Genomic DNA, 27,560 nt, shown 5'->3' on the forward strand with positions numbered 1-27,560 from the left:
TGTTTTTAAACTAGGGTTTACTGTATACAAAACTCCTTTTCCTAGATAAAGTGGCACATCTTTGCAGCTTCTATTGCACCAAGTATTGAAGGTTAAAAACACATAAAGAAACATTTGGTTTTAAAAACACTGCAAATAGCCAAGTACAGTACTTTGGTAAATAAAAAGTACAATGGTCCAGATGAACATAATCTGTGAAGAAAGAAAAAGCATAGAGGAAATGAACTCCAGACATCAGACAATGGTCACATTTCATACCACCACATTCCACAGATAAGGCAGACTTGCTAAGTCTATGGATCATGACCCCATGGAGGTCTTAAATATCTTCAGACAGAAGCTAGAACAAGTGTAGTGCAATTAGTAAAAAGAGAAGGCCCCTTCCCGAAAGACACATTTGCCCTCCCTTCCTAAGGGGACTGACACACACCAGCACTTCAACACCAGGAAGAGGAGCACAAAGGTGCTAAGTCTAACTCCTGGCTCTCTTCTGAGCTTAGTGCTAGTGAAGGATGCAGGGAGGGCAGCCACCACAGAAAATGATTCCCAAGGGTGGGAAGATGTGTGAGAGACCTCACACCAGCATGGCTCAAATTTCAGTTGAGGGACCTGCCAGGGAATCAACCACAGGCAAAGGTCTGTGACTGAACCTGAATGATTGTCATGTGTGACTATCAACAGGGACCTGCTGGATGCCAGACTTCAGAGCTTTCCTCCAGTGATCAGGACCTTCTGTGATAACTAGCACAGTGAGAAAAAGCAGCTCTGAATTATGGGTATACTGCTTAAAATAAACTCACTGTGCAAAAGTAAGTGCTTTTATGGAAATTATTCTTTGCACTGGTTCCAGCTCCTCCCCAAGTAACAATTTGAGGATATTCAACATTTGAAGTTACTAAGTAGTCCTAATGGGGATTGTTAAATAGAGAGACTACCTAGAAAGAACCATTGGAAGAAATCGTTAAGGGCCTGAGATTTTGAAAGGGAATTTTACTTGGGACAAAAGAGGTCCATTCCGTCTACAAGGCACAGCTCTTTCCTTGCCTGGTCTCAGAGGCAGAGAGTTACACACTGTACTCATCCTTGCATTGTGTACTTCTAATACACTTAGTATTATGTCTACTTGCCAGAAATGCTCAATTTTCCCCTCTGATATGTAATGGAAGACTTGTTATATCTTAAATATACATCTAGATCTTCAAGTCAATGACAGTGGGAAAGCACGGTCTGCTGTGCATCAGGGATGCACATCTTGTAAAAAGGGCCATATGAACCGGCTCAGAATCACCATGAGAAGACCCAGAGCTTCAGCAACACCTGATATGCAGCAGAGATAAAGAAAGCTGGGACTAACGAGAATGGTAAAAGATAAACCCTGCATCAGGTCCCAAGTCTAAAGGTGTGACACAGATAGAGGCTTGAGGTGAGGGGTGGAGAGCTAGCATCTACCAACAAGGGGCTAGGAGAGCCACAGAGGTGACAACTTCACTAGGAAGCTCCATCCCCTTCCTCTGCTCAGGGAGACTTTAGCCCACTCTGACCAGGAATCCAATTTTCCTCTAACCAACAGGCTATTTAAGTTGAACATTTCAGAGGTAAACTGAGGGCATTCTATGTTGACCCAATAAATCCAGACAGATACGAGAGTTTCTCGAGTGTGAGAAATTACACGTTGACTATAGGGACTCTCTATGAGTATAGTCCACTGCCCAAGTCCATGTGACACAACCACGTAACATGTAAGCAACCATCTCCCTGACTATGCATGACCCTCTCCCCACCGTATTTCACACTGTACAGTTCCCTAGGGAAACAGGACAGGCATCACACAGAGCTACATAAGGTCCCACTAAGCCCAGCTCTGGCTACCCCACAAGGGAGACCCCACTTCACAGCCCTCACAATCGAAACAGGCTGAAAGTGTTTTTAGAGTTTGTAAAGAAACCACAGACAACACTGACCAACAGTTAAGGTGGTTCTTTCTGCTACAGTTCCTTAACCAGAATTTCCCCTTAAAGTGTGACGTTCCTATTATTGAAAAATTAGCTATACGTATTTATTCTTCTAATATATCCTGGAGGCAACCACATTATTTAGAAGTTGTGGTTCTATGCTGTTTGAATACATCTACTTCTCTAGCTCAAAGCTATTGCCACTAAAGTTGTTTTTCATATTCTGACCTTTAAAAAACATTATTTCAGTCTATAGGGTCTATAAGCAGCTATGAACCACTGCTCCATCCCCTTTCCTGGCCTCACCACAAGCTATCAAGGACAATCTCATATAGTAGAATCTTTTATCAGCTGAGACGAAGCTTGCAGGTTGACACTCAGTGCCTGTACAGAGTCCACACAACAGTTGCTGAATCATTACCCCAAGACTAAACATACCGGGCCTGCACTCTGGCTGCCCATGAAGCACCTGTCAAGTGCACACTAACACACTCAGCCTATGGATTCAGTCAGGCCACCTCCCACTTCAGTGAGACCAAGGCACACTGAAGTCTAAATTCAGACCCGCAGCTATAGGATACCGCTGAAGGTGGATGCAGGTACCCGTTTCTAATAATCAACACATGAAATACAGACCAATCATAGCTGGAAAGCTATGCGAGGGTAATAACAGAAAATTACTAAAGCCACTTCATTAGTTTTTAAATCAGTTATTGTATCCCAGAAATGCAGAAACCTATCGGAATTAGGTAATTTATATATAAATGTTCCCAATATTCTTTATTTTTAGCAGTTTCAAAACTTCTAAAACCCAACAGGGCCCAAGGCCACCTTCATTAACTAAGTAAATAAAGCAATTTTACTTCTGCCGAGTGGTTCTCTCGTAAACCATTTCTGACTTCTGAGTTTCTGGTAAACAATCTTGACCTTTCTGAAAGAATCTGCCCTTCTGCACTCAAGCAGTACGAAGCAAATATAGAATTTTCATTCAGAAAAGCTCAACCAGCCAGGAACCTGTCGAGAGGTAAAACCAACTGAATAATCTATCCTAAAACACCAGATCCTGCTCCCTGAGAGAGTCTTCCCTTGTTTGGACTGATGACCAGAGTCTATAACTCTGCAAAATGCACAGAAAAAATGTGCAATTTCTAAATGTGTGAAATAATACAATGTACTGTACCCAAGAAGCCCAAAGCTTAATGTCCTGGGAACAATTCCAAGAGACTTCTGTGCTCCAAACACAAAAGTTCCAAAGTGGAACAAAAAATTAGAAGCCATCATTAAAACTGAAGAGAGTAAGCAGGTTGCTGATAAAGACAAGTGAATGAATCAGGGACCGCCCAGACAATGGCATGTTTATACATGTCAAAACTTTCTTATAACTTGCCCTTTGCCTCTGGGCAAGTTCTTATAATTTTGAAATTTGAGGGGCAGGGAGACAACAAATAATGTACCTTTGACCCAGCACATATTAATTGCCCAAACAGCAGGTTTCTGAAAGGTAAATATGATATCCAAGACTGGCCATCTCACACATGGCAGTTTTAATGCTGCCTACTTCAGTTTGGGGAACAGCATCTGCCCACTGCTTGAATGTTTTGGAGCTATGATCACCAACATCCCCTGGCCCTCTTCCCTGCTGACTGACCATCTCTGGAGGCAATGCAGTTTTCCCAATGCTGAAATTGCAAACGGGACTTAAATAAAAGATGTATTCTATGGAATTTCATTTCTACGATACTAAAAACTTAGCAACCTATAAGGTTAAATTACCATGTATTTCTCTGAAGACATCTAAGTCTATGATAGCAGGGAAGAAAACATAATTACTTAAAGTGTGAACATGAAGAACTTTAGATATTCTTCCAGACTTCTCCTCCTATAAAAGCAAATCATTCTTTAGACTCTTCGTAGACAAAAACAGGAGGTCCCCTGACTTCTCCCTTCCTAACTCTCAAGAAGCAAATATCCACACTAAACACCACTGTAGACTTCCCAGCAAGCCCAGCTCACCAAGAGCCAGGTGCCTGTCACATGGCTTGAACAGGGATGAGCCCACAGCACCTGCACCATCTGAAATGGCATCAAAACAGGAAGGAAGAAGACATAGCTGTTTAACTTCCACCCTGACGGTTGCAGGTCACCCTTTGTATCACATTACTTTGGGAAATCACTTCCTGAATTATTTTCTGAGTAACTTGAATAAGAAAAAAATTAAACCTAAACATGTTCCTGAGTTAGATTATTTATAAACTACTCTATACATTAACATTTGCTTGAAAATGAAAAGAAACTAAGGAAATTTGTCTCTCTAAATTTCTAACAATTACTCTAAACTACTTCATGAACAATTACAGCAACTCACCCTAGTGTTAAGGGAAGACCCCAGAGTCACTGAACTCCAATTTTCAGGGAAAACAAAGTCACATTCAAAAGGCTTTTCCTGACCTAATGATCCACCCCTAAAACTCAGTTTTTAAGTCTGTATTAGGGAATATGAGAGGCTTCACTGCACTTTCATAAAACAAAACACAGCACTGACAAAACTTTGAACAGAAAGACGCAGCTTAAAGAAACTAACTCAGTGTGTAAGTGCATGTGTGGGTCTTGTGGGTTGTGTCTCATTCCATCACTGGAAGCCTGGCTCATATATAGCACTCATTTTCCATCCACTTCTTACAGCTCCCAGGAGGCCAGAGTCAGATGTTGAGAGCAGCAAAGGTCTTCACCAAGGTGACCTGCGTGTTCACATCTGCTTCGTTTCTGTTATTGTCCCTGTGGCTACTCCTGCCCTCTAGGGCTTTGTGGCGGTGCCTCTCCTCCTGTCGTTTCTTCTTCTCCATCCGCTGCTGCTCCCTCCGCTGCTTGTTTGTGACCTGAAAGAGATGACCGCTGTGGTTGAGTCAGCCTTCTGCCCGCCCACTGCAAAGAGACACTGGGCTCAGAGGCACAAGGCACAGACTGCTTTTCAATAAGAATAGAGAAAAACAGCCCAAGAGACCAAAAACTATTTACTCTCCATCACTGCTCAAATTTACTTTGAAATGTATACCCCCTTGCTGAACTAGCAAACAAAATCAATTCCATCCTCCTCATTTTTTTTATTGTTTTATTATTCATATGTGCATACAACGCTTGGGTCATTTCTCCCCCCTGCCCCCGCCCCCTCCCTTACCATCCACTCCACCTCCTCCCTTTCCCCCCCACCCCCTCAATACCCGGCAGAAACTATTTTGCCCTTATCTCTAATTTTGTTGAAGAGAGAGTATAAGCAGTAATAGGAAGGAACAAGGGTTTTTGCTAGTTGAGATAAGGTTAGCTTCCAATCTCCTCATAAACCAATTCAAAACAACCTAAAGAGACGGTTATCCTTGTCTAGAAAGAAGCAGCACTCAAAGGGGCCAAGAGACATCTTTCTCCATAATTTAAGCCCATGGTCATTGTAACAAAGCCCTCAGAATTAGCTTAGGGCATCTTTGTCACTGCCTGTGGCTTTTCATGTTGGATGACATTTTTAACTCAGAACTTCTTGGTAAGTATTTAAAATGAACTCCAAATGCAGCAAAATGAATGATGTCACATCTACTTATGGTAGCAGGGCACAGGGACAGAGAGATACCTTTCTGGAAAGCTCTTCAGATATCCAAAGATTCTGGCAACACTGCCGCCCTCCTCCCATGCTGTTTATTTAACCTGTTTCTCCTCTCCTGAGACGCTATATTTATTTAACCTGTTTCTCCTCTCCTGAGACGCTATATTTATTTAACCTGTTTCTCCTCTCCTGAGACGCTATATAAAATAATGGGAAACACAGGGCTGGGTGTAGCTCAGTGGGTCAGTGTTTGGCTAGCATACGTGAGGCCTAGGTTCAATCCCCAGTGCCACCAAAAACCTGCACACACAGCTGTTCACTGCACATCAGATGGTTTTGGAAAATGAGGACTAACATGGGAGACTCTCTCCACAGGATGACATTAGGTGAGAAAAGGAGGCTACATGTTTGCAGAAGATGATTTCAGCGTAACTCCTCTTACTTGTTACTGCAGTACAAGTGAGATCTTCACTGTTTCTTGATACAGTTTTATGTACACCACCCACCCCGATTTTCCACAATAACTACTTTATAAATCAAAAGGAAAATCCACACTAACATGAAATTCAAGTTCCCACCACTGCCACAGCAGGTGGCAACTTGCCCTCTGGTCCCCTCCTTCATACCTTTGGGAGTTGGCTTTTATTTGCTTTGTTTTCTTCACTTGGGCTGGGTTGCACCTTACTGTTTCCAGTCCCCACTTCATTTAAGCTCTGATTTCCAAAGACTTTGGCTCCACTGCCACCCTCCTCCCATAAAGGGCCACTCTGCTTCAGCACTTGGCCACTGGACTCAACGTTCTCCTCTGCATCTTCCAAAGAAAGGTATCTTATTAGCACCAGAACCTACCAAAATAATGTAATGCAATTGCTACTAAATGACTCCAGAATCACCTGGATCTTCAGAACACTGTCAGTGAAGAAGCAAGTTCCCTTGAGACAAATTCTAATATCAAGTCAATGAAGCAAGAAACATGCGGACAAAGCAATTAGTAAAGTTTGTAGGATAAGCTTTAAAAAAAACCTCCTGACCAGGTCAAAAGGCTTATGGTCAGCTTCCCACCAGCAAAGTGCTTTGTTTTCTTAAACTACTTTTAAAAATGAAGTTTTAGGAGAGTATCTTTCATTTGTACCCAAAACCAAGAGAAAAAAAAAAACCAGGATCGAAAGCTGTGCTGTCCAATACAGCAGCCTCTAGCCACGTGTAGCTACTAAAAGTAAAATTAACTAAAAGTAAATACCACTTAAAACACTGCTTTTAAGATTATTCACCACATGTCAAGTCCCCACCATGCTGAGCAGCACAAATCCTGGACAGTACTGTTCAACATCATAAAGACCAAGTCACTGGAGTTTCACAGAAGCCCAGCAAATACATCAAATAGATACTAAAATACTCAATCACACAGAGAATTATAATGCCAGAACAGTAAGTAATCAGCATATAATATCTAACAATAAGCACTTATTGATATCATTTTAAGTAAATGACTCAAGTCATCTTTCTTCCTTCCTCTGACTCACAAAATTAAACTCAGTTCACAAAAAAAAAAATCTGATTCACCACCAGTTGATAGGTGCTAAAATTCTAAATATTTCCACCAGAAATTATCGTTTGAGTTTTAGAAGGAGATCTTATTTCTAGAAGGACGTTCTTCCCTGTCACTCTCAACCTTCCAAGACTGGGTTAGATGGCTTCCCTGGCATTCTCCCAGCACCTGGACCCCCAGCCCATTATGTGTGCTATTAGACCAGTTTACCCATCTGTCTCCACTGTCCCCTCTCTACTCCCAAACTATACTCTTCCTGATACAGGGCCAGGATCTAGTAAAAAATGCCAGCATACAGAAGGCACTCAATAAACAACTGCCAAATAAATGAACAAATCACAATAAAATTACTACCTATGACTTGATTCAATTACTAAAATTAACAATAATACAATATAAAAGTTACACAATCATGTTGGGAAATCACCAACATCATCATTTTGAAGGCTTATAAGTAGCAGCCATGGACTTACTGTTTCTTTTCCCCTGGTCCATCTGAAGCATGGCAATTATGGCAGATTCAATATTGTAATTTTCAGCTTCCAGCTTCTGGACTATTAAATTAAAATCCTACCCAAGAAACAAAAAAACACTTCAAGACTGTGGATATGCTTTTCTTTCTACTAGTTCTACTTCAATCTAATAAACATGAAGATGTTGGGTTTTTTGTTTGTTTTTGTTTTGAGACAGGGTCTGACTTTGTGGCCCAGAATGGCCTAGAACTCACTATATGACCAATGAAGTCCTTGAACTTAAAATTCTTCTGCCTCAGCCTCTCAAGTTAAACACAAAGATATCACAGTGAGAAATGACACGAGCATTCAAGACCTTTCTCACTCGGAAAATGTTTATTTCAAGTAAGGTTGGTCACTTGAAATGACCATTTAAAATGTATTTATACATGAATTCCCTTCATAAAACTGCACTTTTGCTAGTGCAAAGACTAGTCAGAAAAAAATTAAATTCATTCTTTAGGATTTTGAGCAGTATTGGGTAAAGTCTAATGAACAAGAGAGAAATAAATAGCCAGCTCTCATTAAGCCATAACACATAACCTAATGGAACACCAATCTGATGAACCTGTGGTGTTGGTAGGTGGGAGTGATGCTACATGACTAGCAGGTAGCTGGGCATGGTACTTGTTTACCAAGCACTACAAGGGGAAAGAATACTGACTGAACATCCAGTTGCACTGCAAACTTTCTGGACTGCGTCCTCTACTCCATCCCCCAGGTTGTCTTCAAAGTCAACTCCTTTGGTCTTGATCTTTTCTCTTTTATTTGATTCACCTTGATAAAGCATCTGAAACTAAAGGAAACATAAAGTGTAATAACTATGGCGCTCTAGCAATCCCCATTTAAATCTTCAACACAGTTAAGACACTCTAGTCTCTAAAACATTCAAACATACAGGGGAAAAGATTCTAGAAACAATGTGAAGAGGACAGAAATGAATAGGCTGAATTTCATCCATACACAGAGATTCCAGGCACAACAGAAGAATAAAAGAAAGGCCCAAGAGATAAGATGAACCACTCAGCAAGAATAGCATCAGAGCTCCTACGGTTTATAGACACCAACATTTTGGTAATGACTGCTGAACACACTATGTCTCAAATCATTTTTAGATCTGTAAGCTGAAGAACAGAAGCAGGTCCTCTACACTTGCACCTGCTAAGCTTCTGCAGAAGATCAATGCTGGTCTTGAAGAAATACACATAACTCTCATCTGCTTCCAGGCCCCATTTGGTCATCAGTGAGCTCTAGGGTACACAGCATAGTATGACTCATCTCCTCTCAGGTGCATACTGACATATTCAAGAGCTGTCAATCCAAATTCTAAAGCAAGAAGGTACAAGAGGTCTTTATAACTAAAGCCTAAATCAGAAAGGCTAAAATCATCTGTCTGTGACTACTCAACCACTTTCTCCTTCTTAATGCAGGGAGATGGATTAATGGGCAAAGATGTTTCTATTTTTTGCATGTAAAAGTACTAAGAGGAGTCCAAAAACACCTTATTTTCCTGTTGATAGAAAACAACCTATTACATCATAACAACTTGGCAGTATCAAGAGTCTTTGCCCCAGCAGTCTCAATGCTTTGGAATTTAGCCAAAGGAAATAATGTTAAATATAGAAAGGATTTATGTAAAAGTGCTCATAATAATCTTACTCACAATGGAGAGTAACTGGAAATAAGCTAAAGGTTTCATACTATGGATGTGGTTAGTAACCACCACAAATCCATAGAATGATGCTTTCATTCCCATTAGAGTATGGAACACAATAAGGATTTTAACTACCACCATCATTAGTTAACATTTTAGAGGTAAGAGCCAATGCCTCTTACCTCTTACCTCAAGAAATCATAAATATAAAATTAGGAAGAAGAGACCACTATTTACAAACAAGATAATTCTGTACTTAGAAAGACAATCCAATTAAAAAATAGGCAAAGGGACCGGCAGAATGACTCAAGTGGTAGAGAGCCTGCCTATACAAGGCCCTGAGTTCAAACCAGTACCACCAAAAAAAAAAAGGCAAAGGACTTAAATAGACATTTCTCCAAAGATATACAAATGGCCAAAAAGTTCAACATTATTTATCATTAGAAAAATACAAATCAAAACCACCAGATACCAGGATGGGCATTCAAAAAAAAGAAGAAAGAAAAAATAGTAAGAGGGGAACATGTAGAAAGTAGAGTTCCCAAAGTTTGGAAACAGGTACTCTAACAAATCCATGCCCAATACTCCAGCATTATTCTCAATACCCAGAAGGTGAGAACAGCCCAACTGCCCTTCATCAAGGAACAAATGCATAAACCAAATGTGACAGAGCCACACAACGGAATATTATTTAGCCATTAAACAAAAAGTACTGATACGTGCTAAAACATGAATGAATCTCAAAAGCACTATGTTAAGTCAAAGAAGCCAGACAGGAAAGGTCACATATTGCAAGATTCCATTTATATTAAATGTCCACCATCAGTAAATCCATGAAGACAGATTGGTGGTATGGAGTAAGATGGTCAGAGAATGAATGCTTTGTTGGTGAGGAGTTTTCTTTTAGGGTGATGAAAATGTTTGGGAACTAAACAGAGGAACTGGCCGCCCAACACTAGGTGTACCAAGTGCACCAGTTCTATGTCTTACAATGATTTGGTTTATGTTATTAAGCTTTTTTTTTTCTTTTTTTTTTTTTTTTTTGGTGGTACTGGAATTTAAACTCAGGGCCCCATGCTTGCTAAGCAAATGCTCTACCACATGAGCCATTCTGCCAGTCCTTTATTTCAATTTTTAATAAAGAATTCTATAGGGCACCTGGGTATATAATTAGTACTTTGTTAATAACTCTCATATACAAATGATAGCAAGCTAGGAAACAGGAAGAGAAAAAAGATCTGTTCCTTACAATAGGAACAAAACACCTAAGAATAAAATCAACAAAAAATGGGCAAGAATTATTTAAAGAAATAGTCCTACAGATTTCACACACACACAAAAGTCAACTACCAGGTCCTTGGCTAGAAAGACAACATAATAAAGATGTCAATTTTTCCTTTAATCTATAAACTAAGATTCCAATTAAAAAATAAAAAAAAAACCTCAACAGGACATACTAATTATAATATTTTTTAAAAGCAAGAATACGTAAGAAATCATAAAAATAAAATTAATGATGTGTGAAAACTTGTACCAGATTTTAAAACAATCTCTTACTAATTAAAACAATGGGGCATTAACACATAAAAAGGGCAATCAATGGAAAAGAACCAAATGTTTAGACTCAAATACATACGGGAATTTAGTATATTAGGAAAATATGGGATCTTAAATCAGTGGAGAAAATAGGTTAATAAATAAATGGTTTTGGAATGGGCGCCGCTGGCTCACACCTGCTATCCTGGTTACTTGAGAGGCAGAGATCAGGAGGATCATGGTTCGAAGCTGGACTGGGCAAATAGTTCCCAAGACCCTATGTCAAAAAACCCATCACAAAAAAACAGGGCTGGCAAGGTGGCTCAAGTGGTAGAGCACCTGCCTAGCAAGCATGAGGCCCTGAGTTCAAACCCCAGTACTGCCAAAAATAAAATAAATGGTTTGGGTACAATTAAATCACCATAAGGAAAACAAAGCTGGATCCATAACCTCGAATCCTTATATAAATATAAATTTCAAATGAAGCCAACATTTAATTTAAAAGCAAAAATAAACTTATAAGAGTACTAGAATAAACTACAGAAGAATTCTATTTAACCTCAGAGTGGGAAAGACCTCACAAATTATGACCCTAAATCCCAAAGGCATGTGAGAAAATACTGACAAGGTTGCTGGGGATATGGCACAGTGGTATAGTGCCTGACCAGCATATGTGAAGCTCTGGGTTCAATCCCTAGCACCAAGGGGAGAGAATGTTAAGGGAAGAACAACAAAGGAAAGGGGAGGGGAGGAGAAAGGAGAGAGAGGAAATTTGTTGACAAAGGTGTAGACAAAGACCCACATATTGCAAAGTAATTTGACAATATCTATCGAAATCCTTTGATGCAGAATGGACCTTCTATGAATTTATCCTGAAGGACACACTCACAGATTTGTGAAATTTGAGGTATATATAAGGTACTACACATTGGTTGTAATAACAAAAGTTTGAAAGCATCTAAAAGTCCATCAAGGTCAATGGCTCACACCTGTAATCCTAGCTACTCAGGAGGCAGAGATCAGGAGGATCACAGTTCAAAGCCAGCCCAGGCAAATAGTTTCCAAGACCCTATCTAAAAAAGCCCATCACAAAAAAGGGTTGATGGAGTAGCTCAAGGTGTAGGCCCTGAGTTCAAACCCCAGTACTGCAAAAAAAAAAAAAAAAAAAAAGTCCATCAATAAGGGACTGGCCAAATGTTATAGCACATCCACACAACAGAATACCATGCAGCCTTTGCAAAACACAAAGGAAGTTCTTTGTGTATTGCTATGACTTAACCTCCAAGACATATTAAATTTAAAAAGCACAGCCTAGGATGGATGCTACAACTGGGGGAGGGGAAAGGGTAAAAAACAGCAAAAGTGGAATACATGCACATATTTGATCTATAAAATATCTCTAGACTTTATAACATACTGGAAAGGGAACAGTGTGGCTAAAGTACAAGGGTGGGAGTGACTTTCACTATGCATCCTGTTACCCATTTTGAATTCTTTTTTTGGGCAGTACTGGGGTTTGAACTCAGGGCCTCACACTTGCTAGACGGGCGCTCTAGCACTTGAGCCACTCTGCCAGTCCACACATTAAAAATTATATAGAGAAATATAACTTACTCAAGAAATAAAGTTGTTTAAAATTGATGGCTTCAGAAAGTAGGCAAAAAAAAAAATGAGAAAATGGTAATCTAAAAAAAGGAGTAAACAAAACTGTAAGTGGTCTAATCTCAACCACTTGTAATACAATTAAAGGACTAAGGGAATCTGCCAAAACAGTATCGAAATCTCATTGAGGAGCTGATTTTGTGTGCTTCTTTGTTTTCTCTTTTCTCTGGTTTCCCAAATTACAGGTATTAGGCATGAATCAATTTTAAAACACAGTAATTTTTAAACTTCACAGATTTTAAATGCATATAATCATAGCTATCAGCTGATAAGGACAGCAAAAGGATAACAAGCAATTTTCTCTCTCTTACCTGAACAAAAAAGAAGTATTTATTTTAAAAATCAAACTCACAGATCCCAAAGCCAGCGTCTACTTAAAACACACACGTGCACACAAAGACATACAGCTCTGGAGATGCTGTACGTAGGACTGAGAACATAGAAACCAGGGGGGTGGAGGGGGGGGCGGGGCAGCGGGGCAGGAGAAGAACAGCTCACTTACATCAGTCTGGAGATGAGCAGGTGCTTCTGAGTTGTCATTGATCCTCCGGACACTGTCATAGTGCTCTCCATACCGATAGGCAATGTGTAACTCCCTCACACTGCTTTTGTCTGTACCCCGAATCTGCCAACAGAAGAAAGGGAGATGGCAGAGGGGATGTGGATGATGTCAGCTCCTGGGATGTTGGCTGGGCCAGGAAGCCATCAGCAGGCTCTATGTAGACACTAATTGGGAATACGGCTAGGATATGTCATTGTCAATACGGGACTTATTTTCCTCCCACCCCCATTTGCTTCCGTGTGTTTACTTAGTATGTAACAAGATGGAAATAAATATGAAAATGCACCCAAAAAACAGGGGAGCTGTATCATGGAGTTAAATGAGCTTAAGTTTCAGCAGCTTTACTACCTTAGGCCTTCAAATACACAGACCCCTTCTAATGGGGAAGGCTCAAGATAGATCCAGATTTACTGAGCTTAAAAAACAATTTTGGGGCTGTCTCTGGGAAGAAGAATGTAAAATTACTAATATAAAATTGCTAGGACCTCTCCCAAGACTTGAAGGGGAGCTCTATAAATGGAGGGCCTGACACATATAAATCTATCTATCCTTAAAATAAAAAGAGCATTTCTCCCATTAGCCACAGAGTGAGATGTATCATTAGCAACTCAAAACCTTCCATTTACATCAATTTCAAAGCAAAATTATGTACAGTAAAATAATGCCACCACACTGCATAACCCTGCAAGCACCACTCATAAAGTACTCCACGTGGATAACACCTCTGGGGTACAACAGAACAAGAACAGGGCTCCCTAAAGTCATGCAATACAGAAGCTGTAAGGTCTGGTCTGGGCAGAGCCCCCCAAAATGTCCACTTCCAAGACACACTAAAATAATTCTAATTTTATACCTGAGAAAACCCAATAACTCTCTCTCTGAAAACTCCAAAACTACTCAAGGTCGAGGGTAGTAATGATGCTACCATTAACTTAAAGAATATCTACAGTCCAAAACGCAGCAGAAGCCACGAAACAGGAACCTACTATATACTCCTTTGGAAACTGTTTAGTCATGGCCTGTGCTCAAAAAAAGTTTATAGACATATAACTCACATACAGCAAAATCCACCTTTTTCAGGGGTACAGTTTTTTGTTTTGACAACACATATCCAGGCATCGGAACTGTGCAAGTTTTCTCTAGTAGAACGCACAGGTCCCAAAGTGCAGAGTCTGGTGGAGTCACATACAAAATGGCAGAAGCTGTTTCCCATCTCCAGGATACTGGCGAAGTTTACTGGATCCTCTGAATGATGTAATCCTTAAAGCACTTCCATATTTAATAACAATAAGTACACATTAGAAATAGAAAGGAACAGCCAAAATTGTTAACTGTGCTTTTCATGGGCTGATCACAGAGGACTTTCACTTGCTGTGTTACACGTGTCTAGACTGCTCACAGGAGCACATATTCCATTTCTTAACAGGACAAAAATGTAGGTCTCAGTATCTCCATGTTGTGAGTGTGAGCCTACTCATCATTAATGCAAGAACTCTTACCCATGACAGTACAACCAGTGCACTCTCAATTCTTAAGAATTTTATAAGCAGCTTCACAGGGAGGAACATGTGGGAGACCCAACAGAAATAAAATTAATTCATTTAAAAATACGTACTTTCATTGTTTAGCAATTTGTGAACAAGAACACTGCAGAAAGAAATCTGAAAAGCAATCTAACTACACAGAATCACCTTCCACATCTACCTTAGGCAATTAAGAAAGTTAGTTACCAGTGCAGGAAAAAGTAGGCAAGGCTGTGGTTCCTGAGCCAGCACTGGGTATTTTCCTTCAAGATTCTGCTCATTTTGACTTTCATGACCTCTGCTGTTAAGTTTAATGACAAAAACTGGAACAAAGGGGTAAGCAGTACTCCTGGCTCACAGACCATCCTTAGAAAGACAGCACCTCAATGAACACAAGAGCTCTACCTGGTGCTGGACATCTGCTAACACTGCCACAAAGAACAGAGGTGCTGTTTCACTCCAGTCCTCACTTTCCTGAAAGGTTAGTTCCTCACCAGCCCAGGAGTATCTAATTCATTTTGCTGCAGCATAATTTTGTTAAAAGGATGTTGTGCCAGAAACAAAAGGCCGAATATTCCCACTTATACATTACACTGGAAAAATCCAAACTATAGGAGACAAAGCAGATAGTGGTTTCCAGAGGGGTGGGGAAGGGGACTAGTGACTGCAAAAGACATCAAGACTCTTATGGTAAGTGAACTACCTGTATGTTAATGGTGGTGTCACATGACTGTGTTTGTGAAAATACAGAACTGTACACCTGAAAAGGGTAAATTTAGGCCGGGCACAGTGGCTCATGCCTGGAATTCCAGCTATCTGGGAGGCAAAGATAGAAGGATCATAGTTTAAGGCCACTGGGGCAAAAAAAAAAAAAAAATTTAGTGAAACCCTATCTCAAATAATAAGCCAGGCAAGGTCAGGCAAATCTGTAATCCCAGTTCCATGAGAAGCATAAGTAGGAGGATCGTGGTCCCAAGCAAGATTAGGCAAAAAGTGTGAGCTCATAGCTGAAAGTATGACTCAGGCAGTAGAGTGCCTGCTTAGCAAGTTCAAAGTCCTGATGTCAAACCCCAGTCCCACCAAAAGGAAAAAAAAAGTAAGTATTTAAAAAGTGTGAGATCCAGCTGGGTGCCAGTGATTCATGCCAAAATCCTAGCTACACAGCAAAGATCACAATGTGAACCAAGACTCAGGCAAATACTTCAAAAAACCCATCACAAAAAAGGGCTGGTAGAGTGGATAAAGGTGTAGGCCCTGAGTTCAAGCCCTAGTATTACAAAAATAAAAAAAAGTGTGAGATCCTATATGAAAAATAACTAAAGCAAAAAAGGGCTGGGGGCATGGCTCAAGTGGTGGATGCTAGCCTAACAAGGGTGAGGCCCTAAATTCCAATCCCTAGGACAAAAGGGAGGGGGTGAATTTTGCTATATATAATGTATAACTATAAACCTGACCTTTTTTTTGTTTTAATGAGCACAGGCCATGACTAAGCAACTTACAAAGAATATGTAGGTTACATATGAAAAAAAGGGCACTGTTACTTTACGATAAAAATGTAAACTTGTGCACATACAGACTGTACATGCACAGACATGTCTAAAGTGTGCTGTGAAAACACTGATAGGATTTCAAGTATGGAGCTAAGTGTGCAGGGTGACTGACAGGGACACACACTGAAATGGGAACAGCAATAATCTGTAAGTAATGGGACTTGTGATTTTTTTCTTGCCTTTTAAGGCTTTTCTGAATTTCCCTTTTTTTCTACAATTAAGTAATTTTAAGGTTCTAATTAAAGGAAAAACTGAGAAATGGGGAAGTGGTGGAGCACAGGGGAACAGGAACAAGGCCAGTCTTAAGGAGCTGAGCTGCAAAGTAGCAAGCCCCCTTTGAATGCAGGAAGAAACAGTGGGAGCTGTAGACAGCCCTACTCCAGCACATCTGCTTTGATGGCTTGTTTAGGAGATGAGGTTAATTTAGGACACCAAAAACAAAGAAATGAGAAAAGACTTGAAAGGACAGATACTTTCAGACTGGGTTGGGCGGGGGAGGTAGAAAAAGTTAAGTGGTTATCAATGTGTCTGCCATCCTACAGAATAAGCTTTACATCTATTGCACAATTTTTTTTTTTTTTTGCTATAGAAGAACCACTGAAACCATTATGTTTAGCTAAGCAAAATATAAAAATAAAGCCTGATATCCTAGATCTTGAAATAAATTTTGTTCAGAACATACTTTTTAGCAATGGTCATTATAATGAATTTAATCTGCTTCCCTATGCCTAAAAAGCATGGAATAAGTCTACTTCAAAACTAGAATTTGTATGCACTAATTCTTCAAATTCTCACTTAGATATTTCTATGGAATTACCTGAACTATTTCCACACTAGGTTCTTTTGTTCCCAAATACCCCAATCAGCTGACTGCTGAATAACATTGGTAGCATTTTAAAAGACTTCCAAGTTATACTCCAAACTCCGTTTGTGCCTAGCCCAGGAATTAGTTCCAAGTCACCGCAGACTTCTATCTGTTTCTGTCTTTGGTTGGGTTAATGGTCCACATTGTTCTGTGGAGTTCAATGTCACAGGTCAAGCCCCATTATTTTAGGATATCCCCAATGCTAGTTTATAGGTAATTTTTGAATAGGTGACCTACCTGCCACAAAGGGGCATTAAGTTGATGAATCACCACATTCAACTGATGATTTCTTGCAAAGGCTACAATTGCATCATTGCCAGCAAAAGTACCAGGCTTTGCCAAGCTGGCCACTGCATGGAAATAAGAGAGAAAAATGAAGCCTTTATAATGAAAAAAACCCAAATGCATACATCTTTGCTTTGTTTAGTTCCAAACAATGAGAAACAAGAACTTCCATCTGCAAAGGCCATAAGCTTTGTCATGGTGTAGGAATTTAGCTGAGTGAACAACAGGCATATGCTATTCAGAAGAGCACTAACGATTAAGGATAGCCCACGTATTTGTTCCTTCAGTATTTACTGAGTACTTCCAATCAGTCTGCCTATCTGTATAAAAGGCTCTGAGAATGTAATAAACACAGTAATCATAATAGCTTGCACTGATGAATACTTATTACACACGTGACAAGCAATGCTCTAATCATTTCTCATAGATTATCACTTTTTTCATTTACATGTTTTTTGTTAAATTAAGAGACTTTCATGGCACAATGTCTTCTCAGCACAATTATGTTTTAGTTAGAGCAGTTACAATTAGAGCCAATATATCAATAAGGTGGGCACTTCAAGGTTAAAAAAATACTTCAAAAAACTTTCAGAGTAACTGCCAACACAGCTGTTTTATTAGATGACAATGTGTGTGTGTGTGCGCCTTTTTTTTTTTTTTTTTTTTCATTTAGTGGCTGAAATAACTGAGGTATATGAACTGGTAGCATGGTAACTATTTACACAGTATCTTTTTTTTTTTTTTGGTAGTACTGGGGTTTGAACTCAGGACCTGACACTTGTTAGGCAGGCATTCTACCACTAGAGTCACTCCTCCAGCAACACAGCTATTTTATACAGGAATCCACTTTCCTGCCTTCTAAGCAATGCAGACGCCAATGGTGCTGAGAAAGTGTCCCCATACAAGGTATACAGAAAAGGTAATTTACAACAACACAGAAGTTATTTTGTAAGCCCACCCCCCCCAAGACAAAAGTATTTACACTCTCTCCATGCTTCTGCAGTGATACCTTAAGTAGCATTTTATCATTTAAATCCTCAAAACAACCCTCTTGAAGGACTAGTGCGCATGCCACTTGACAGATGAGTTAACTGAGATATGGTACAGTTAATGACTGCCCAAGGTCACAGAACCTGTATGCCTAACTCCAAAGCCCTGGCTCTTGGCCATTCTATCAGTTTGCCCTCAAGAAGTTTACAACCAGAACACAGGCACTGCTGGTGCTTAAGTGCCTCAGGAGAGGGCATACAGCAGAATACAGCCTTTCCCCAAGACAGGTCTGGTCTTCATCCCAGGCTCCTTCCAGGTAATGCTCAAACATCTGAAATTTCCAAAGGAGATTGGCCCCTGGACCACACCTGACACCAACCCACAATATTAGACATGTGATCCTCCACCATTAGACAAGAAAAATCAATAAACAAAAAAATTATGCAATAGGCTGGGGTGTAGCTCAGTGGTAAAGCGCCTGTCTAGCATGCGTAAGGCCCTGGTTTCAACCCCTGGCACCAAAAAACATAAAAAATCAAAACTCTGGAGTAAGCTTCTCTAGGTAGGTGACAATATAATGTGTTTTATCACCTATGAATGCCAAGAGGATAATACTTCCCGGGGACAAAGGAAGGTTTGTGTTTGAAACCTTCTGACTGACATACGCATCTCTCCCTTTGGCTAATTTTGATCTGGTTCCTTCCCTAGAAAACCACAGCTATTAGTAGGATAGTTTTAGTGAGTTCTAGGGAACCCCAAACTTACAGAGGGTGTCAGAATGAAGGAATGCTCACATCCTGAAGTTCAGTAAACTCTAGGTAGGCCAGTATGGTAGTGGAAAATAAGCTTCCCAGCTGAGACAACTAAGCTGACATTCCAAGGACAAGCAGGAGTTAGCAGAGGAACAATGGATGATGTTCCAAGCCCAGGCAAGAGAGACTAAGCACTATATAGTTTGGCAGGAACTTAGAATGCTAAGATGGAGGGGAAATGTGGAGAAAATGGCAACAGATGAGGGGAGAATGCATTTAGCTTACCACCCTGGCTACAATGAGGAACAGACTGAAGAGAGCACGGAGAATATCTGAGAAAATGGCTACTGAGGTTTGATTTGATGAAGTGGCATCAGTAACAGGAAAATTACTGAGGCACAAGTGACAACACAATGAATAGGTAAAAGGAAGCAGTGAGATGAGGCATAAAGAATGCTCAGGCTTCTCATCTGGATATTTGTACAGTTGGGAAAAGATGTTGCTAATTCTATGAATCCACAGTGTACAGGAAAGGAATAATACTAAAGATACAGCCAAATGCAAGGGGAACCAGGTCCTCATTAGTTAAGTGAGCTATTCCCTTATTCACCCAAGTATATGAACGCCTACCAGATGCTAGGTGTTGCCACAGTTGGAAACAAAGACACAATCTCTGTCTAAACAAAGCAGCCAGACAATGGAAACAGGTAACTGTGGTAAGAGGGGACGCATGTAACAAGTCTGCCTTTCCACCAGGCAAGGATAATGTGCAGACTTGATTCCTTTCGTTTCTGCTCTGGGTCATAGCCCTTTCTCCCTCCCTTGATACTCAGATTCTCATGTAACACCAACCATCAGCGACACACAGGGATGTTTTAGGAAAATACCTTTCCACTGTACATCTAAAATGACCATCACATTGGCAACTAAAGGCTTGAGTTCCCTGTCCTGACATGCTCCAGATCTTACTACATGACTGACCGGAAGATGTTCAAAATGAAATTTTACATCACAAACCAAAAACTCATTTCAGCCAATGATATTTTCATTGGAATAATGGCACAATTCTTTTGTTTGTTTTTGTTTTGGGAGACAGGTTCTTATGCAACTCAGGCTAGCCTTGAAATTGCTCTGTAGTCCAGGCTGGGTTCAAATTCATCATCTTCCTGTTTCAGCCTCCTGAGTGCTGGGATTGCAACCATGCTCAGTAATGTGATCCATTTTATACATTTCTAAACTATAAAACCTGCTCCAAATACACATATTTAATTTGTAAAATGCTGACTCTAATAAACTGTGTCTACCTGCCAGACTTAGTGATCCCAGGAAGAAGGACCACCAGACCTCAGTGACAGGCATAAACAACCCACTGGAAGTTTTGCTGCTGTGTGTCTGTGTCTAATAAATGGACCCTTTCCTACTAAGGAATGAAAATGGTATTGGAGTCCCTAATAGCTTCCCTCCCAAACATCCTCTTCCTGCAGCTACAGAGTTTTTCTCCAAGTAGAAACTCCAGAATCACCCTTATCTTCTCCCATTCCACTCACCTCCCATGAGTCCTGCCAATTACCCTGCCAAACTGCACCTTGGATTGGGCCTCCATGGAAACCCTCCTAACTAGCTTCCACTCCTAGTCTTTCTCCCTGCCCATTCTTGACACACCGTCTAGATCAGTTATTAAACACAGCCACAATCTATATCTTTCCTGATCAAGACAGCCATGATCACTGTGATGAAATGCTATTTGTAAAGCATACATATCAGCACCTGGCACAGTAGATCCTCAGTAAATATCTGCTGAAATTAAAGTTTAAAAGCGCATATGTATTTTCTAACAGATTTGAACCTATCAAATAGTTACTAGTTAAAATAATTGACTTGCTTCAAAGAAAATGGGTTGTGTTTGGATTTTTGGTGAGAAATAACATTTTTTGGTGAAAATGACTTTATTGATTTTTCTGATTATTTAATATGCAATCATTTAAAAATCAAAACATTCACGGAAGATAATTTAAATTGTTGGTAGTTAGTCCCATCATCCCAGACAGCTAACTTATTAAGAGCTTATTTTGTTATTTAACCTTCACAAAAATTCCTTTGACAGAGAGATGCTTTTATTGTTTCCTTTTCACAGAAATTTAGAGAGAGCAAGAAATAACAACCATAAAAATGTTAGCATCCTTCCAGACCTTTTCTACTCTGTGTGTACACCTTCCAAAAATGGAATAAATATGTATACATTATTTTATAGCTTGTTTTTCCCACCCCACTGATAAAGAAGTTATGAACAGCTTTTCAGGTCAATCAACACTTTTTTTCTTTTTGTCTGTTTTTCGTTTTGGTGATACTTGGGAATCAGACCAGAACTTTGCACACACATGGTAGGCAAGCACTTTACCACTCAGTCAACAATGCCATCACTTTTATTAGGTCACATCTAAATCTACTGAGTCTCAACTGCCTAGTGCATGGCTTATTACAGAATATGCAAGTAAGTACTTGCTAAATAATGAATGGCGTAATTTATACAACGGAACCCTTGGCTCAGAGGAAGGAAGGGAGGGAGGAGAATGCTGAAGGACTTATTACCCAATGCATTACTCCTGAAGGATCCAGTGTCCCACGGAGAACCTACCATGCTTGTCGAAGGGGACATCATCTTCTACAAAGGGTTCAAAATCTTCCCGCTGCTTTATCATGTAGTCCACTGTCTCCTGTCGGTGCTTGAGATGATTTCGTGAGTGTCCCTCCAGTTGGTCACCAAGAGCTCTAAATAAGCAGTTACTGTCAAAACAAAAACAGTGGTCAAGATATTTCAAAAATAAGCTTAGCTCATCTAAAACAATGATCCTTTCTGCCAGACCATCCATGGAAATCTTTCATGCTCAGAAAAGTTAAAACCTCAACTCTTAACAGTTCCAAACACCAGGAGAGCACCTTAGGAAATACCACATTACCTTGTGGAGCAGCAGCAATAAACAAGCACTCTCTTCCTACTCACAGGTGGCTGGCTCGAGATACCATTGTGTTCCTCTGGCCTCAGCTGCTTCAAGTGAAGCTGATGACCTTCTCATGCCTGAACACAGGGTGCAGATCTGAAAGGTCATTCCTGGTCTAAGGGCTGTGATTCCCAGACCCCTGCCGAAACGATGTCAGATCTACAGCCTCTTTCTGAACCAAGCTTCCCTACAACTGCCCAGCTACAGAACCACTCATTTAACAAAGGGAACTCAAAAAATAGCAATGTGTTCAGCTCCCAATACAAGTTGACCTAAGCACTCTGTTTGAGTGGAGAAACCCATAGGAAGGAAGAACATGATGACCAACAGTTGTGTGATAGAAAGATGCAATATTATTGTTTAAACACTGTATTTTGTTTTTCTTAAGTTAAAATGCTAGTAATGACATTTTCTTTCAAATACCTCAAAAGTGCAAGGCCCAGAGTTCAAACCCCAGTACCACCACCACCAAACAGGCTGCTAAAATTCTGTATTGTATCACAAACACAGAGGCCAAGATACACAGAATCTAAAATGAGACAAATGTAATCTGGTTCCCTTAAAATGAAGGAAACAAACCACTCTAATGCCCAGTTTCACATCAGTCTGTTAACTTTTCCAAATGAAAAATTATGATACTCTAATTAAAAAATACAAATTCATCACTTTTAGAACAATTTCAGTTCAAACTGTGTAGGACAAAAAGGTTTTATTTTCTAACACAGAAAAGGAAGTTTTTCAATAGAAAGTTATAGAGAAGCAAGAATGTCTTCTAATGTATAAGAATTGATACTTGAAGAGGACAGAGGGAGGGGAGAATTTAAATGTGGGAGATTCTACAAATTAGAAACCAAGATGCTGTGTGCCTAACTGGGACAGGATTCTAGAAGGAATTGGAATACAGAGTTCTATACATTATTAGACTGAGGTGTCTCTTGCTAAAATCTAACAGTGGTAGTCTTTTCTCAACCACAGGACAAAGTGGGCTAATGGATAAAATGTTTTCAATTTCAAGCTTTTCTCTCAAACTTTCCTTAAACTTTTAGCATCTGCCATTAGTCTATTCTAAAACAGCGTGACTTAGCTTTTTTTGCCTAACAAAATAAAATAGAACCAAGAACTTTTAGCAACACGAGCAAATGTTCTCCACATAAACCAGTAGGTATAAAACCATCTATGTTGCCTGAGCTCAACCATGATCATCTGTACACTATGCACACAATACATCCTGCAGAAAAACACCGAAACCCTCTAAACAGCTCTAACAACGTGCTGAAGACTGTTGTGAACACTCCACCTGCACTAAATGTCCTCACAGCGCTATGGGACAGTTAGTGTTATTCCTCAGGGGTGACTTGCCCAAGGTCACAAAACTAACAGGTGGTAGACTCAGGATTCAAACCCAGGAAACCTGGTTCTAGCCCGCACTTTCCAATGTCAATACCAAAATGTTAGATGTAGCTACCGCTAGACTGTAGAATAAGGAGTAAGGAATAATTGGTAAACTTATTTTAATATACTTCTCATTTACCAAACTTTATTTGAGCCACTGAAAATGAGTGAAGATAAACTGAAGTCATTTATCTTTTTTGCTTTTCTGACAGGGGTTACAAGGTAGCAACATAGGAAACAAACACTACAGCAACCCAGGTGCCCCTCGGGAACCCAACAAGAGCACTGGAGATGCTTGTGAGAACACGCACATGGCCCTAAGGACCTCCAGGAGATCCAGCTGTTTCCTGGCACGTTCTCATCACTGCACAACAGCAGAGCTCCTCAACCTACATGCTATGGACATTTGGGGGTGATTCTTTGTTGGGAGGGCTGTCCTATGTGCTGCAGGATATTTAGGAGCCCCCTTGGCCTCAACCCAGTAGCACAGTACCACCTCCTTTTCCATGAGGTGAGACAACCAACAATGTCTCCAGACATTGCCCAATAACCCTCTGGGAGGCAGATCATCCCTGCTTGAGAACCACTGCACTTTAGGGATATATGTTACGTGTTGCATTTGAGTTCAGAAAAACAACCAAATACAGAATGCTACAAGTACCATGCTGCCACCAGTGAATACGTGCATAGCAAGATGCCATCTGAGGTTATTCAGACTGTGGTCAGACCAGAATGGAAAGAGAGAAAAGGGGAGACTGTGAACTTTTTTTTTTTACAGTACCATAACATCATTATGTGTTACCCTAAGACTACTCAATAAATATTAATACATAAAAGAACTCACACATCCCACCCAGCACATACATGAGAGACACCATCCACCATACTGAGGAAAAAGCCAGAAATTTAAAAAGGACAAAGCAGTCCACCTCATGACACCCATGGGAAGTTTGTTACCAGAGTGCGTTAGCTTCACAGAGCCCACACAAGAGGAACTATCGTTAGCAGTTTATTAGAGCTGTCCAAAGAATGGGGCCCTGTTAGAAGTGACACATGAGCACTGGAGCTGACTCCAGTACCCTCGCTGCCCTTATTTCTTCTACTCCTGCTATCCTATACTTCTGTCATCCTGTGCGACTTGTACGTCTTTCAAAAATGATGTACAAGCCTTTGCATACATTACTCTACCCGGAATGTTCTCTTGGCATACTCCTATTGGTCCTTTATGACCACAGCAGAACACGGCATCCTCTGAGAGGGATCTAGCAGTGTATTCAATGAATATTTGCTGATTGAAGTGGCCTTCCTGACCACTTCAAGGAGTATTAACCACACCCTTCTCAACAATACCATTACAGTTAGTTATTAAGAATATACAAACTATATTTTTTATATCATCTGTTTTCAAAGTGGGGCCCAAGAGATTGCAGAGGTAGGAAGGTCTTCTCAGACCTTACACAGTATCCATAAGTTCAAAACTAAAGTGTTATTAACAGGCTTGATGCAGTAATCCCAGCTAATTAGGAGGTGGAGACTGGGAAGATCACAGTTTGAGGCTAGCCTCAAACTCTATCTCAACAAATAAGCTGGGTATGGTAATACTAGCCTGTCATCCAAACTATGTATGAGAGGTGTAAGTAGAAGGACTATGGTCTTCAAGCCAGCCATGTAAGCAACTCTACCTGAAATCAGCTAAAAGCAAGAAAGAGACAGGGGCGCTGTGCAAGCTGTATTAACACTTGCCTACCAAGTGTGAGGTCCTGAGTTCAAAAACCCCAGTAGCACACACACAAAAAAAGTTATTTACTGCCTTCACTCTCATTGTCTCAGCAATGTATGGTGTTTTCCAGAAGCTATCTGATGTGAGGTTATCACTCATACATCAAGAATGGGCAGCTAACAGAATGCGTTTGTGTAGTCCTGTGTTTTAAATTTTTATTTTCCTTTCTAATACAGTAAATACTGATAGTTATGACCCATATAAAAAAGGATCTTAGGTTCCTCAGTATTTTTTTTCCAACATTCTAATTAAGCTGGGGCACATTTTAATGGGTTTCATCATGACCCTTTCATACATGTACGAATGTACTTTTTAAGAAGGTAAAGAGGTCCTAAGATCAATACTTGAGATCCAGTATGGTCTCCCCCTTATAGGCCCTAAACCCCTTACACATCTTAGTCATCAATGTATTCCCAACACCTTATTCAAGCAATGTGGGATGATTTACCTGGAGAAGTATGCTCACTTTGGCAGAGAAGGGGAGAGAGGTAGTACCCCCAAAGTTTCCCATAACCTTATGAGAGTTCCCCAAGGTTTAACAACTCCCTGTGCTCTGATGGCCAATCAAGAGCAACCTTCTGGCAGAACAGGACCTGCCTGAAACTAAGGAAGGGAGGGGAAGGGTGGGGGACAGGGGCAGGGTGGAGAAATGACCCAATGTATGCACATGTGAATAAACGAACAACAACAACAAAAGAGCAACTTTCTGTCTAGTACTTGTTCCAGGGCATCCTGACATGGAGAAGACCATGTCCAGAATGACAATCACACACAATCAAATTTTTTGCATGGAATGGCCCCACCCAATTCCACTGTATTCAACTGGTATTTTGGTTTACATATCAATGTTCTGTACTCCCTCAATAAATTTATCATTCATTCACCAAAAAATGTACTGAATGCCTTCTCTGTAACTGTATTAGGTGGTGGATAAACGCAAACAAGTCCTCATTACAACTAAAGCAAAAACACCAAGTAAGGAAGGTGTTTCAATGAACAGAGGGAAATCCAATTTGCCTGAAGCACTGAAGGACAGGTGGGAAAGACAAATTAGAGCCAGTGTGTTGAGTCTTGATCAAAAGCTGCAAGGTAATGTGAAATCAAGCAAATGCCTTCTTCCATCATTTATAAGTAAGGCAAATTCTGCATGGTCTTCAGCTCCATTTTATTCTTCCCTCTCCTCAAACTGACCAAGCAAATGAAGGGAGGGAAAAGAGTCAGGGGCTGGAAACATGGTTCAAGTGGCAGACCGCATGTCTAGAATGTACAAGGCCCCGAATTCAAACACCAGTATCACCAAAAAAACAAAACAATAAAAAACTGGCACCGGCTATCATTAATACTGGCTCCTGCAGTGACACACCTGGCAACCAGACCCTTTTAACCTGTCCCTGCAATTGTGATAACTGCTCTCCTTCCCTTCTTCCAACCATGCCCATCGATCTACATTCTCTTTCCTGGAGTTACTTTTATTTCCCTTCCTCTAGCCCTTTAACTTATTCCCTGTTCCCTTAAAAAAAAAAAAAAAAAAAGCGGGACATGGATTGCAATGCAAACCCCCACGCAGGCTTGGACAAGCACTTTTGCAGACAGAGGAAAGACCAAGGCGTTGGGAAAGCTGCCTTCTGGTGGGCAGGTTATCAGACGCTCACAGACCCGATTTCCCAAGTGGACAAAGAGACCACGGTCACCAGCAAGGGCCTCGCAGGGGGGCACAGCATTACCCCAGGCGGGGCTTACTGCCTCTTCCTAGTATCTCTGATGGTCATTGTGACGGCTCTACCTCATTCCTGCAGGTCTCGGCTAAAATGTCACCTCTGCTACTAGCCTTCCCGGAGTCCACTCTCAAGACCCATTTCCTATTTCCCTCGCGGTGTCTGCCTTGGTTGGGGACCCTAGGGTCGTTGCTCGCGCCCGGGGAGAGAAACGGGGTGTGACCCCGCGGCCGGCTGGCGGGAGACTCGGGCCACCCGGAGGAGGGGAGAGACAAGGGGGCGGCGGCCCGGCCCTGAGCGTCCCCGGCGCCGCCTCTTGCGCTCCCGGCCCGCCTCACCCGTCCCCCGGCACCTCCCGCAGCTTCAGCCCCAGGGCCTGCAGCTGGTTGGCGAAGCTAACGAACTCCTCCTCGCCGCCGCCGCCGCTGCTGCTGCCGCCGGGCTCCGGTCGGTTCCGCCGCTCCTTGGCCAAGGCCCGGCGCGCCGCCCGCTCGTCCCGCTTACGCTCAGTCTCAGCTTTACGGCTACCGCTGCCCGGCCGGCTCCTCGTCGTCTGCTTTCGGGACATGGCCCTGGCCTGCGGCCCGCAGCGCCAAAAAGGAAAGTGGCAGCACCGCGGAGCCGTAGCCTCAGCTGCCGGCACGGCAAGGCTGCGCGTGGAGCACAGCCGGCGACGATGGTAAGGCTACT

General features: G+C 41.1%; 1 protein-coding gene across 8 annotated transcripts; it reads right to left on the reverse strand.

The window, feature by feature from the left end:
- Otud3 (OTU deubiquitinase 3) lies at positions 1-27,560 on the reverse strand. 8 transcript variants are annotated; one of them, XM_020181346.2, is made up of 8 exons: positions 27,209-27,560; positions 21,620-21,768; positions 17,195-17,307; positions 12,960-13,082; positions 8,270-8,401; positions 7,567-7,663; positions 6,171-6,355; positions 1-4,828 (listed from the first exon to the last, which is right to left on the reverse strand). In XM_020181346.2, exons 1-8 carry the CDS (start codon positions 27,436-27,438, stop codon positions 4,652-4,654), a joined length of 1,206 nt encoding a protein of 401 aa, XP_020036935.1. In that variant the 5' UTR covers positions 27,439-27,560; the 3' UTR covers positions 1-4,651. The 8 variants fall into 8 exon arrangements, with proteins under 8 accessions (XP_020036935.1, XP_073937250.1, XP_073937253.1 ...); XM_074081149.1 differs by having other exon boundaries at positions 1-4,844; XM_074081152.1 differs by having other exon boundaries at positions 27,375-27,533.

Source organism: Castor canadensis, chromosome 7 (genome assembly GCF_047511655.1).
Source record: "Castor canadensis chromosome 7, mCasCan1.hap1v2, whole genome shotgun sequence".
NCBI lineage: Eukaryota > Metazoa > Chordata > Mammalia > Rodentia > Castoridae > Castor > Castor canadensis.

What these genes read in the sequence shown, in the direction of transcription:
- Otud3 (XM_020181346.2), bottom strand. Translation starts at nt 27,438, where the DNA reads ATGTCCCGAAAGCAGACGACGAGGAGCCGGCCGGGCAGCGGTAGCCGT. An exon ending in CGGGAGGTGCCGGGGGACGG is followed by an intron (nt 21,769 to 27,208) that starts GTGAGGCGGGCC and finishes TTGTTTTGACAG; the next exon opens with TAACTGCTTATTTAGAGCTC. An exon ending in GGACCAGGGGAAAAGAAACA is followed by an intron (nt 6,356 to 7,566) that starts GTAAGTCCATGG and finishes TTTCTTTGGAAG; the next exon opens with ATGCAGAGGAGAACGTTGAG.